The sequence below is a fragment of the Hibiscus syriacus genome, unplaced genomic scaffold, assembly GCF_006381635.1.
Source record: "Hibiscus syriacus cultivar Baekdansim isolate YM2019G1 unplaced genomic scaffold, ASM638163v2 tig00110159_pilon, whole genome shotgun sequence".
Classification (NCBI taxonomy): domain Eukaryota; kingdom Viridiplantae; phylum Streptophyta; class Magnoliopsida; order Malvales; family Malvaceae; genus Hibiscus; species Hibiscus syriacus.
The window spans coordinates 1,050,479-1,065,314 of record NW_024062607.1 but is presented as its reverse complement, the minus strand read 5'-3'; the positions used below and the strand labels follow the sequence as shown (position 1 = coordinate 1,065,314).

The 14,836-nt window shown below is 36.7% G+C and overlaps 1 protein-coding gene and 1 pseudogene across 1 annotated transcript; one reads left to right on the top strand and one right to left on the bottom strand.

Annotated features, from left to right (window-relative positions):
• The first annotated feature begins 8,782 nt into the window (after nucleotides 1-8,782).
• On the top strand, nucleotides 8,783-10,263 carry LOC120216250 (annotated as a pseudogene).
• Nucleotides 10,264-10,314: 51 nt separating this feature from the next.
• On the bottom strand, nucleotides 10,315-12,718 carry LOC120216251 (probable acyl-activating enzyme 2). Its single transcript, XM_039213732.1, has 2 exons — nucleotides 12,328-12,718; nucleotides 10,315-11,766 (listed from the first exon to the last, which is right to left on the bottom strand). The coding sequence occupies exons 1-2, from the start codon at nucleotides 12,667-12,669 to the stop codon at nucleotides 10,327-10,329; spliced, it is 1,782 nt and encodes a 593-aa protein (XP_039069663.1). The 5' UTR covers nucleotides 12,670-12,718; the 3' UTR covers nucleotides 10,315-10,326.
• Between the last annotated feature and the right edge of the window lie 2,118 nt (nucleotides 12,719-14,836).

The following is a 14,836-nucleotide window of genomic DNA, read 5'->3' as shown; positions in this document are numbered from 1 at the left end:
GTACCGAGACATTACCAGTTCTTCGAGAATTGTTCTAGGGACAATTATTTTGGGATCAATACCTTTTGCATTTGTATCCTTTATTTGCATTTACATTTACATTTTGCATTGCATTTATTCAAGCATTTATGCAGATATTCAAAAAATAAGATTAATTTATGGAGGGTATGTAGCAAATAATACCAAGTTCGTCCATTCACATACCAATCCTTCGTCACCATGGATAAGAGGTTAAAAGCAATAGAGAAGTCCCAAGGTGATTCACATACCAATTCGTGCATTATTTACACTAGCCTCCATTCACAATTTGTAAGTACATCAATGGATGTAAGGACTGCATTTCTGAATAGAGATCTAGATGAGGAGATATATATGGAGCAACCCCTTGGTTTTGAGGTGCCTGGTATGGAAAACAAAGTATGTAGACTCAAAAAGTCTCTTTACGACCTCAAGCAAGCTCCTAAATAGTGGTACGAGAAATTTCATAAAACTATCCTTAGTTTTGGTTTTGTTGTGAATGGTTCAGATTCATGCGTGTATTCAAGGACGTTTAATGTTGATTTCTTCATCATAAGTTTGTGTTGATGACATGTTGATTTTCAATACTAACATTGAGTCATTAACAAAACAAAAGATTTATTGTCTACTAAGTTTAAGATCACAGATTTTGGAGAAGTCGATGTGATCTTAGGAGACAAAGTTACCAAAATTGAAAAGGGTTTTTCTTTGAGTCAAGCACACTATATTAAGAAAGTGTTGAAGAAATTGGATAGTTTTGACGTTATCCCTATTCGAACTCTTTATGACCCTAACGTACATCTATTTAAGAATAAAGGAAGTAGTGTTTCCCAAACTGAATATGCTAAAGTGATTGGGAGCTAATGTTCTAAATGAACTATACTCGGCCTGAAATTGCCTACGCTATGAGCAGACTTAGTAGATATACCCACAACCCAATTGGTGAACATTGGGTCACTCTTCGTCGCTTACTTAATTACCTTAAGGGTACGATGGATTAGAGACTTGAGTTTGTTGGCTATCATGTGGTGTTAGAAGGATACTTTGACACCAATTGTGTTTCTGATAATGATGAGGCAAGCTCGACTAGTGGGTACGTCTTTACTTTAGGTGAAGCAATGATTTCATGAAAATATTCAAAGCAAACCTGTATTGCTCGCTCTACTATGGAGTCAGAGTTTATAGCTCTCGACTTAGCTTGGCAAGAAGCTGAGTGGCTCAAAAATTTATTAGTTGAATTTTCGTTGTGGGGAAGACCGACTCCTCTAGTTTTTTTACTGTATGAATCACAAGTTGTGATTAGTATGGCCAATAAATAAGCTTACAATGGTAAGAAGAGGCATATTCACAAAGACATGAATATGTCAGACAATCGATAAGAAATGTAGTGCTCTCTTTAGAGTATGTGAAGTCGGAAAGGAACCTAGCAAATCCGCTTACCAAAGGGTTAAGCTGAAAATTGGTCCTAGATTTTTGAGGGAGATGGCCCATTGGTTGAGGAATTCATGGTGGATACCCAACTTAGTTCTCTAAGTTCAATGTGGTCAAATGAAACCATGAAAAGATTCATAGTGTACATTTTTCCATGCCTATCCCTATGACGAATAATATACATGCCCAGGTTGTTCTTAATTGCTCTTAATAAATTCATAACCCAGATATTGGGTGGTCTTAGTGAGAAAGACTTGATGAATTTACTGACTTTAGTTGAATATCTATTCTTAATAAGTTCACAACCCAGAGTTGAGTGGGTAGTCCTAATTGAGAATGACATGATGAACTTACCGCTAGAAATGTTAAGTTTTATGAAAAATCTTAATGAATTCAAAACCAAGTTTATGGATGGTTTAGTGAGGACTTATTGAATTTACCGAATAATGAGGTTGAATATTTATTCTTAATAACTTCTTATCTAGAGTTTGAGTTGTTCATTTATAATGAACTTTAAGAAAGTCACCATACCCTATATGAGATTGAGCTATTGGATAAGCTCTTAATTATTTCATAGCCCTGTTAAGGGTAGTTTATGTCAAGATAAACCTAATGAAATAACCTACATAAGTTAGAAGGGTTAGCCACCTTCTATGAAAAATGATGGGCCGTTTTTCTAGTACACTTACTAGAATCATGAGGTAAGATGGCCAAATATATACTTTTGTATATATATATATATATATATCTTACGCATCGAGGACTCAAGTGGATGAAGGGGTTAGTTTTGTGTTATGAGTTTACCCCTATCTAAGAAAGTTCAAGACTAGTTTCACTTATCTAAGAGAAGGATCGCTCATCATTATTATGTAGTAGTTCAAGATACGTTCACTAGTGCTTAAGCAACTAGCTCCTCTATTGCTCTTCTAGAAAGATTATTTTGAGTTTCAGAAGAATTCTTTTACATTAGTGGGGGAATGTTAGTAATGCCTAATGGGATTGGGTATTTAAGGCTTTCATTCTCCACTCATTTGTTGAGTGATAGAGAACAAGGGGCAATCTCGTGCACCACTGTCGCCACCGTCCGTCTCGTCTTGTGGCCGTGGTCAAGGTCGTGGCTCGTGGCAATATGTGGCTTCGTCACGTCCGTCCTTGCAGATTCTATCTTTTTAGAAAAAATCTGTAAGAACTTTTCTCAAGCATAAAAAATTGTGAAAGAATTTACTGACTGATATTTATAAGCTACACATTCGATTTAAATTTCAAAGGGTAACAACTAAGATCAATTAGTTGTCTTTTTTATTTTTGAAATTTAAAATATATGTAATCAGTTTCCTGTGAAATGTTGAGTGTATCTGAATGACATTTCAGCTTTGTTCAGCTATTTATTGGGCTAGTTATATGAGTTAGAACATGAGTTATAACCACAATTACTTGAGAGTTACAAAGTAATTGCAAAACGACTGATATTATACCTCGAACCTGGATTGTTTTTAGGCCAGATTCATCCATTATTTCAGCAGTTTGAACAGGAGATTAAATACAGAAATTAATCAAATTTACATCTGATTTTTATTGGACCTCTTTACCCCTGTCGTGAAGCCTATAAATAGAGAGCTTCATAAGCTTCTCAACTCACTAATGCACTCAAACATCTCTCAACTCTCTCAAAGTTTTCTAAGCTTTTAACTCTTTACGAACGCGGAGCAGTACCACCAACAATCCACTCTAGTTTCGGGTGTACGGGATTCGGAATGATCGTGTTAACCTCGAAGGAAGATTTGCCTATTGGAGCGATTATACACATCAAGACGAATTTATTTATAAAACAATAGTTTTTAACCACGACACAATTTCGGTTGATCGAATTATTTATTTTTTGTTTATTTTTTCAATCAGTATTAACGCTGTGATTTTGCAATCAATATTTCCAACACCTTTTGATTTCTCCTCTATAAAAATATCAAATTCTAGCATCTTACTTTTGCTGGCCACATATATTTTGTTTCACAATTGAATTCGCCTTCCCCTGGAATTATCTTTGACACTACGCCTACGGATCCCAACACTCCGGATGCTAATTTAAGAAGGCGGTCATGGCCTTTGCTGCCTCTCTTCTTCTCCGCAATTCTGCTCTCAGTTGTTGCAGCTATACTTGTCTACCAACTTGACTCCTTCGACGCCGCTACCAATCCCCTCCACGAGTTGACTCTCCCCTTCCACCCTCCTTTGCTGCGTAACTACCGCCTGCTACAAGGGGCGGAGTACTTGGGTCAAGGGAAGCTACAGGGACCCGAAGATTTTGCCTATCATCCCACCTCTCAGCTGATCTACACGAGCTCTGCAGATGGATGGACCAAGCGAGTCTGGCTGAAGTGAAACGGTTGTTGAGGACTGGGTCAATACTCGTGGTAGACCGCTCGGAATCTCTCTCGCACCCAACAATGAACTCATCGTCGCTGACGCCTATAAGGTGTGCAATTTTCTAACTTCCAACTTGTTTAGTATTGATTTAATGGGTAAATAATGTATTTACTCACATCACTATTACAATTAATTTTTTAACTGTAAAAATTTAAACTTAAATATATTTTAAGAAAATATATAGTTAGATAACTTAAACGAACTCAAAAAAGATAAACTATAGTAGTGATCATTTAATTATTGTCGCTTTTCATTTTGATTAGTATTTGTATTGTGCATATGGAAAAATATGAAGAAATATTTTTTATTGTATATGTAGTTATAAAAAAATCACTTAAATTGGAATCAAATAATATTATATTATTATAAATATTTACAATTAAATTTAAATAGAAACTCAAAAAATCGACTCGATTCGAATTTTTTTAAATTAAGTCTGAGTTGTAAAATAGGACTTGTCAATTCAAATAACTCAAAATTTTTTAACTTGACTTGACTTGATCGAACGTTCATCTCTACCCGAAAATGCTTCCTTGCATTGTCCTATGTTGTAAAAGTTTTGAAATTTCTTCATATATTTGTAACCTCAATTTTCTTAGTCATTTTATTTCCGCAACTTTTCTTCTCCTTTGTCACATATAATATCTTCGAGAACTAAACTTATCATCTTCTTTGACTTTTTCAACATTAACAATTGTTATTCATAATTATCATTTATTCAATTAATGTGCAATTTACGAAAATTTCAAATAATGCCAAGTTGTCGTGATATTAAAATTTTCAGTCTCACGGTCTTAATCAAAGTTTCCAACAAATTTTAATTCCTTCCACATAGGTAGAGGTGGGTATACGCGCTACCCGCCCATTTAATCCGCGGATTTTGATGGTACGAGTTTAAACGGAGCGGTTTAAAAAGTCCGCATTTATAAACGGTTTTGAATTTAAGGACTGCGGCCTGTCCATTTAACTCGCGGGCTAAACGGGCTTACCCGCGGCCCGTTAAATAATAACAATTTTAAATGCTTTAAATTCAATAAAAATGATGTTCTAACTTACTACACCTTTAAAACTGATCCAATAACTTGAAAAGGAAGGTAGCACCGTCAAAATAATAAATAATAATTAAATTTTATTTTAAATAACCGGAAATGATTATAAAATAATATTTTTTTAATCATTTATATATATATATAATGATATAATTACTTAAACTCAAATTAAAAAAATAATATTCACTTATATTACCAAATTAAAAAACAAATAAAACAATAACCACATTATACTTTTATAAAACACGATTATTCAAGGATATAATATGAAGACGCATAAGTGTCTACAAGCAGAAATTCAAACATAAAAATTCAACAAAGTCAAACATTATACAAATCTAACAAGAAAGTTGTCAAGTGGTCCTAATAATTATATTTTATGGATACTTTAGAAAAAGACTAAAACATAATATGAAAATATAAAATAAAATACTTACAGTATAAGTGTAAATTTGAAAGATACAATTATATTAAAATTGATAAAATATAAATCATTAATTTATTAAAATATATTTATTTTGTAAAAGCCTTTAAAAATTTTAAAAGTTGAAAAGTATGTTTTCAATTTTTTCTTTTACTTTTTTTTCTTATTTTTAATTCAAATATTACGTGTTATGTGATATATTATTAGAATATCACGTGACTTTTTATAATTAAAGAACGAAATGGGTAACATGCTTCATGAAAAAAATAAAGGTCAAAATTAAATAAAAAATATCTTTAAACACCAAAGTGATAATGATGTAAATTTTATAAGACTAAAATACTATATAAATCTTTTAATTTTTATTTTTAAAATGAAGAATAACTTTATACATTGTAAATGAAAAAAAATATCAAGCAGCGGTAGAATTATGACAAACGCCCTAATAAATTTAAGAACTACAATGGTTATAAGTAACATCATATTTATAGGTAATTTATTTTCTTTTTCTATAAAATTCTTTAAGTTTATTTTCTCTAAAATTTTATAAATTTTAAATTAAGCGGACTATTGTGGGCTACCCGCGGTTATACCCATTAAACCCGCGAGTTTAACGGTCCGGGCTAAAAAGTCCGCAATTTAAACGAGCTTTAATTTTTTATGTCCAAAACCCGCACGGGCCGCGGGTTAAACGGGTAGCCCGCGGGCCTTAGCCCATACATCCACCTCTACACATAGGGCCCATTTGGATCAAGGATTTTATCATTCCTCCATGAATATTTTTTTCCTGATTAATATACCCATGTTTGAATGGGCAAAATTCCCAAGTGAGGGTAATATCTCATTACCAACAATAAATTTTTGTGTGTTTATTCCTGGGAATGTTATTTCCACATGTGTGTGAGCTTGCCTCTGCAATATCTTCTTCTCCCCGTGAGATTGCCTCTACAAAAAATTCGTTGTTTTCCTAGTGAGATTCTCCTGGTAAGATTTCTTCTCCACTCTCTTTCATTTATTTTCCCAGCAATGAGAGAAACTTTACCTTGGGAAACAGAAGACGGAGTTTGGGTTCAGAAAAATAGGATTGGCTTAATAATCGAAGGAAGGGGAATTGGGTAGGTTTTGAAATCAAGGGTTTTGATTTGGGGTAAAGAAAAATAAAACAGGAAAGAGGATATAGAGGAAGATTGGAGTAGGAAACACAAAATGCACGACATCGTTGTATGGTAATGGTTGTATGATTACTCTTTATTTTCATTTGATTATTCCGTTTCTTGATGTATTGTTTTCTAATTTTTTTAAGAATCGGAATTAGGTCAATGCTTCAAACTTCATTACATGTAATTTGTTTTACTTCTCTCTTTTTTTAAGATAAAAATTTCACGTATAATTTGATCCTCTACGTTGCTTGATTTTCTTCATTTATAGTTGTGAGTTTTGCATGTTTTCATCACTTAATCGTGTCGAATGAATAAAATTACACATTGCAATTGTATTTGTTTCAGTTTGCTACTGTTTTGCTGGATTTCCCCCTATTTTAATCCTTCTTGTCAGAAGAGTTCTAATTGCTATTGCTAGCTATGCTCTACTATGTTTTATTCCTCACATTGGAATTGCACCCTAGAAACTAAAACTCATCATGAAAGAGTTTGTTTTCTTGGTTTTGATAAATGTTGGTTTTTTTTAATTAGTGGAAGGGAAATGTTGTAAATTTTGTGTATTGAAGCCGTTGGTCTTGGCTGTTAGAATGCGGTTGTGAATTAGGACTTTTCACTATGAAAGACGCATGGTTTTATTATATGGTCAATTAGTCAGGGGTAGTATTTATATGATGTAAGTGAGTTTGAATTAGCGAAAGTATTCTCGTATTAATGAAAAGAAACGAGTAAGGAAATTGATTATACTTTCAAATGAAAAATGAAAAAGCATTTTAAATAGGGAGTTGTTGTTTATAGACTTGTTATCTGTGATCATCTTGTTAGATCATAATGTCTTCCTTTGTAAGTTTAATTAGTTGTACTTATTCACTCTTTTGGGTTCAGGTTTGGGATCGTCATTTATGAACCCAACCATGTGCTCTAATTGATGTATTTTGATGCATTGATTAAAATTGTTGGCTCACTTTGATGTCAAGTCTATTGTTCATTGGTTGTTGGAATAACTGTGGATGTAAATTTGGGTTATGTAAAACTCTTTTTAAATATTTATTTAATCCCAAGAACAGTGTTTCAAACTCTAGAATTTTTTTCAGTAATGGTGAAGCGAGAAAACACCTTGATGGCAATGGTATGATTGTAGCTTCAAGTTATGTTGGTGAAAGATTAGTATCGCTGTTGTTATCCTGTGGTGTTCATATTTGTTATATTCTGTTTTTTTGTGATATACAGGGATTGGACAGATCAAAGTTGGGACAACCAGATGAAAGGACCTTATATAAGGTAAGGCTTTAGACTTTAAGATTAAATTCCATTTGAGAACGCTGAAAAGTGAACATTGTTAAATGCTTATTAAGGTGCAACATCGAGGAGAGCCTGCTGATGCTGACTTCTTTCAGATCACGGTGAATGGAAATTTAGATGATGATATATTACAACGGCGAATCCATGATGTTAACAAGCTCAGGCAATTGCTAGATCAACAATTCTATAAATGCAGAGAAGTTGTGATGCTAAAATTGAAGCCCATGCCAATACTGCTGCCAAGGTTGAGGTTTGAATTAAGAATGTGATTCATAGCATTTGTGTATATAATACAGTCAACAATTTCACTTGTTAAAAAATATAGAATAAAGTCAATTTGATAAAAATATACATTACAGTAATCTTTTATTCCCTTCAATCAAACACAGTAATCTTATATTACAAGTAAACAAATCAAACACAATAATGTAACATTCCCAGTAATGTGTTGGATAATGTTACATTCCGATAATCCTATTCGAGAATCTTTTATTTTGTAAACCAAACGCACTCATATTGTTTTGTGAGCTTGAAGTTGACTTTGATTTCTAACAATTTGCTGCAATAAATGAACCTTTCGTTGGATGATCAAAGTAATATAGACCAATGCAATCATAAATTAGCTGATCATATTATCATATGTAATAGAGTAAGGGGAGGTAGGGTAGTAGGTTACCCCCAATATCAGGTTGAGAGCCGTTTCCGTTGAAGACCTCCGTTATGAATTGTTCTCAGTTAGACTCAATCCCACGACCACAATACAATTCCGATAAAGTTCAGATAAAGTTTTGGAACAGCATGACCGGCAACGGCATATGGCCTATAACACAAAATTCAGAAAGTTTGGAACTTCGAAGAAATTTATTATTGTTATTTCAGTAGTACCAGTTGTCGTGAAGCACGTCTTGGGTAAACCGAAGACACTGAGAATCACAGGAACCTACCTACCTAACCGAGCTTTGTAAAAAGAACAAAAGAGGAGAGAGAGAAACGTGTGTTTCCCGTGGTGGCAGCTATGGTTGTGTACCAGCTCGATTCATTCGACCCTGCTCCTCTGCCGATCCACGAGCTGGATCAGCTGCAACCCTTGGTTGTCTCGTTGGTCAACGATCGGATGCTATAAGGCGCGGAGCTGTTGGGTGCGGGTGAGTTACAAAGACCAGAAGATATCGCATATGATTCCACATCGCACATCATTTACACGGGCTACCACGATGGATGGATCAAACAAGTCAGGTTAAATGATTCAACCGTGGAAAAATGGGTTAACACCCATGGCAGACCGCTTGGACTCGCTCTCGGCCTCAATAATGAACTCATTGTAGCTGATGCTTATAAGGTTAGTTCATCTTTCTTACACAGATTAATCATGGCCTGGATAAATAATATCAATATAAGCAGAGTCGATAATGTATCAGGGACTCCTGAATATAAGCATAGATGATGAGGTGGAGCTGCTAACGGATGAAGCCGATGGCTAGAAATTCAAACTTACTGATGGTGTAGATGTTGCGGACAATGGTGTGATATATTTCACAGACGCTTCTTACAAGTACAGCTTGCATGAAGACATTAAAGACATCATGGAGGATCGACCTCACGATCGATTTATGAGCTTCGATCCAGTTACATTGAAAACCAGGGTGTTGGTCGGCGAGCTTTATTTTGCTAATGGTGTTGCAGTTTCAAGATTATGTTATCTTCTGTGAAATTGTTATGTATGTTTCGTTGTTGCTAATCTTTTCATGCTTGTGTGATTCAAGTGGACATGGATTGATGAGAAATTTGATTGCAGGAGAAGGTGCAGAAAGTATTACATCAAGGGGAACAAACAGAGAAAGGTGGAGAAATTTATTGATAATTTACCAGGCTTCCCTGATAATATCAAATATGATGGTGATGGCCACTATTGGATCGCATTAGCCGCGGTAATGACAATTTACTCTTTGTTTTCACAAGAATGTTAACAGATTCTATGAATTTTCAGATATTAGCTGTGCATGCTGTTGGTATTGATTGACCTGTTGGTAGTTTGTTACTTATTGTGCAATTTGGGCAGGCAACTTCAGTTCCTTTGGACATAGCATTTAAGTATCCTTCCATCCGAAAGGCTATGATTGTCGTGCAGAAGTATACTGAACGACTACATATGGAGGATAACGCAGGTGTTTTGGCTGTTGATTTGGAAGGAAAGCCAGTTGCCCACTATCATGATCGCAAATTATCAATGATCATGAATGGAACGACGATTGGAAATCGTCTTTATTGTGGCTCTGTTCTGCACCCCCGCATACTCAGCCTCAGTCTGGATCAATATCCTGCAAGAGCCACTGGTGAGAGCAAGTAGTACACAATGCTGCAAAATGCAAATGGTAGAGAAAAAATGTAGCTTTGTTCAACCATCTGTTGTTGGCAAACACATCACAATAGCGAGTCGCTGAATGATAATGAAAAACTTTCGAGACATTTTTATCTTCCGGTTTTTGTAGGAAATTTGGGGTTAGCACGTTATCATTGTTGCTTAAGAGAGGCTGCCTAGGGCCTTTGCTTTTTCTCTCAATATAAACTTCTGTATCTTTCCAGTTGAGGTCCTCGGCAATTGTTCAAAGATGACTGTTTTGGGAGCCATATAATGTGGCAAGTGATCTCGGCAAAACCTGATGAGTTCTTGAGCATCCACATCACATCCTTCTTTTAGCTTCACAAATGCACAAGGGGTCTGCCCCCAGTGATTATCAGGCCGTGCAACAACAGCAGCCTCGAGAACATCTGGATGACCGTACAAAACCGTTTCGACTTCTACCGTGCTTATATTCTCTCCCCCGGAAATTATGATATCTTTCAGCCGGTCCTTTATTTCTATGTAACCATATGGATGTTTCACAGCAAGATCCCCACTCCGAAACCATCCACCTCTAAATGCATCATCTGTTGCCTGCAAGTCTTTGAAGTATCCACTCATCACAGTGTTTCCTCTGAACATAACCTCGCCCAGGGTTTTACCATCAGCTGGTACACTTTCCATGGTGACTGGATCTATTATGTCAACCTCCTCCAAACCAATATGCTGCATTCCTTGCCGGGCTTTCAGCTTCGATTGCTGCAGAGGAGGCAAGGACTCCCATTCCGGTTTCATTACACAGTATGTACCTGGACCATAAGTTTCCGTAAGGCCATACAAGTGATTTACGCTGAAACCCAACTCTTCCATCTTAAGAAAGATCTGAGGGGGTGGGGGTGATCCACCGGTGAATATTGTGACTTTCCGAGAAATCGGCTTTTGATCACTGGCTGATGAATTCACAATCATGTTGAGGACCGTCGGAGCTCCTCCCATGTGTGTCACATTGTGGAGGACGATGTTCTCGAATATCTTCTTGGGGGAAACATTCCTCAGGCATATGTTTCTGCCGCCCTGCGCTGCGACACCCCAAGTCAAGCACCAACCATTGCAGTGAAACATAGGCACAGTCCACAGATAAACTGGCATCGAGCTCATTCCGTGAAGGAAAACCGTCGCAAGGGAGTTGAGGTAGGCTCCCCTGTGACTATAGACAACTCCTTTGGGCCTAGATGTTGTACCGGAGGTATAATTCACACTGATAGGATCCCACTCACTCCTTGGTCTCCTTATCTCAAATCCAACATGCCCGGTTTCTAAAAAGCTTTCATACTCGTAAGTTCCCGGAACAATGCAGGTTGGAGATGAATAGTCTCTATCAGAAATCAATATTAAGATGGGTGGCTTTGAGTTTGTTTTAGCAAGAAGATCAAATGCTCCACGAGCAACTTCAAGTAATCCATGGTCTACGAATAGGACCTTGGCTTCTGAATGGGCCAGTAGGACTGAGACCATGGCCGAGTCAAGGCGTGTATTAAGCGTACAAAGAATGGCTCCGGTCATTGGAACCGCAAAATGCAGCTCATACATTGCTGGAACATTAGGAGCCAGTGTTGAAACCTGCTTAAACAATTTAAGAAAGAAAAAAAAAATGGGAATCTCATTTGATTCTGTAATTCAAAACAGCCCCTTCATGAGGTATTATACATAAAATTGGTTAAAGTTCAACCAAAACAAACAAATTCTCATCAGCACGAAAGCAAAAGGCGAGAAAGACGAGCATTAGGTACGTATCAGGGTGAATTAAAAATGAATACAAGACAGCTTGATTCTGCATGTTGAATGTTGATGGTAGATCAATCACACAGGTACCGCCCGTGAGTGAAAATCATGAATTTGTCGAAACTAAACTAGTATTCAGTCCATAAACACAGATTGATTTTCCATAAATTCTGAAACAAGATTTGCATGAAGAAGTCTTGATATTTTTCATTGGACTGATTACTGAAAACCATACTAGAATCCAGTATAAGTAATCCTTGAAGATATTAGCCATCACCAAATGGTAAAATAAGATCCAAAAATGAAACAAAACAAAGTGGCCTGGTTACAAGTTGGTGTGCCAAAGGTTTAGAACTATATAAGAGAGAGAGAGAGAGAGAGAGAGAGAGAGAGACGAACCACATCACCCCGGGAAATCCCGAGCTGGGACAGGGCAGAAGCAAGCTTGAGACAGCGTTGATGTGTCAAACTCCATGTGAACTTCTGAGAACCGTAAACAAGCGATGTCCTGTCTCTGTAAACCTTTGCAGCTCTCTCCAGGAAGCTGATGGGGGACAAAGGCACGTAATTGGCGGAGCAAAGGTGGAGACCCTCCATCGATTCCCATGACCCGGGATGTTGAAGATCATCATCCCCTGCAAAGCGAGAGAAATGGCGATAATTTTGAACAACAAATGAGTCGAGCAGGCGGATGGTGGTGGGGACCAACCGAGTCCACGAAGACTTTAGGAAGTGGATCATGGTAGACGAAGAAGACGATCAACACCAAAGACCGAGTAGTAGAGTGGACTTGGTACATATTCTTGAGGAAACTAGGTGAAACTGAACTTAAATACTGATTGGTGTTTTAGTTTTATTGGGTAGAAATGTAACGGATACGTTACCTCGTTAGTCGGGATTGGTTTGAGTCGTGGCATCCTCGAGCATATCATTCAGGGATAAGAATGGGTCAAGTTAGGTCGAATTTTTTTATCCATCCTATTCGAGAATAATAATTCCTCCACCCGAAATCTGACTCGACCCGCATAATATATATCCTCCACCCGATCCGAACTTGACCCGATTTTTGAAATATAATCTGAATCCGACCCGACTCGAAATAATAAAAAAATTATTTTTATTCAATAAAAACATTGATTTAATTAGAAAAAATATATAGAGAGATATTATTATAACTATTCTTAAATATATAAAGTAAAATTTTATTTTTTCCTGGTCGAGTCGAATTGAGTATTTTTCACCCTAAACTCAAATCTGACCGGACTCGAACATCACATTTAAAAAGTCAGACTCGACACCAACCCGAACCTGATTTTTTTTTAAAAACTAACCCGATTGGGTCGGGTTGGTCGAAACCCATCATGTTCGGGTCTATAAAGATCCCTAAATTATCATTTAGATGATATCATAATTTTTTTATTAAAAAAATGATACGATGTTATCGGTTATTTTCCCGGTATATCACCAGTGATCGGTATTATTACCGATCTAACACCGATCAGACTATATTTCTCGATCTAACACCCTTAGCAGAAAAGCGCGCCCCCTGCACTGCGCTATATGCTGATTTGGCGCCACGTGGGTATAGCGCACCCCCTGCCCCGCGATATACAGTTATCTGGCGCCACGTGGATATAGCGCGCCCCCTGATCTACGCTATACCTGGATATCTGACACGTGGGGTATAGCGCGGTGCAAGGGGCGCGCTATACCCCTAATTATCACGTCCCTATCCTCCCTATAAATACCCCCTCCTCAATCACTTTTATCACACCAATTTCTCTCAAATACTCTCTTTTTAAGGTATATTTTATAATATTTTTACTATTATGTTTTTACTTTATTTAATATTTTACTAATATAATTCTTTTGCAGATATATAATGGAAGGCAGTCTACTTCGCTCGGATGGAAATCATATATCTCTACACTTTGCTGATACGGTAACATTTTAACGTTTTAATTTAATTTAAATTATTAGTAATATTTAGTTGATTTATTATATGCATAATTATTAGATTAAGAATTAAATATCTCGACACTTTGCTGATACGGTAACATTTTAACGTTTTAATTTAATTTAAATTATTAGTAATAATTAGTTGATTCATTTAATGCATGATTATTAGATTAAGAATTAATTTTTGTAATTATTTATTTTTAGGAGAAGGACCGTGTATTAGATCCTTTTATTAGGAATCTTATGTTAGTGATACCCAGTTGTGTCTTGCCGTATTTAGTAGAGGCTGGATTCGGTTACATAGGTAGATATCAGGGTCACTGTAAAATAGAGCCAGACCTGATTTCTGCCTTAGTAGAGCGGTGGAGGCCGGAGACTCACACATTCCATCTTCCATGCGGAGAGTGCACGATCATGCTTGAGGATGTTTCTATGCACCTGGGGCTTCCGGTGGATGGAGATGTGATATCGGGGATAGCTTCCGGTTCTTGGACTACTTTGTGTCGGGATAGTCTAGGACGTGTCCCGGAAAATTTTATCGGAGGTAGGATACCGTTAAATTGGTTAGATGCCAATTTTCGGGAGTTGAGCACAGACGCATCTGAGGATGAGGTTAAGATGTATGCACGGGCATGCATACTGCAGTTGATAGGAGGGTTGCTGATGCCGGACAAATCGCGCAACCTATTTCACTGCATGTGGTTGCGATATCTTAGCGACTTTCTTCTCGTCGGATCATTCAGTTGGGGCTCGGCAGTTTTGGCTTTGTTGTACAGGGAGATGTGTGGAGCCACTGACTACAGACGTAATACTATCGGCGGATGTCTCATGCTGTTGCAGTCTTGGGCATGGTATCGATTTCCCTTTTTATGTCCTGTTGTGAAGAACCCATTCGTATTTCCACTACTTCTGAGGTAATTATAAAACTGATTTTGTATATTAATAATTT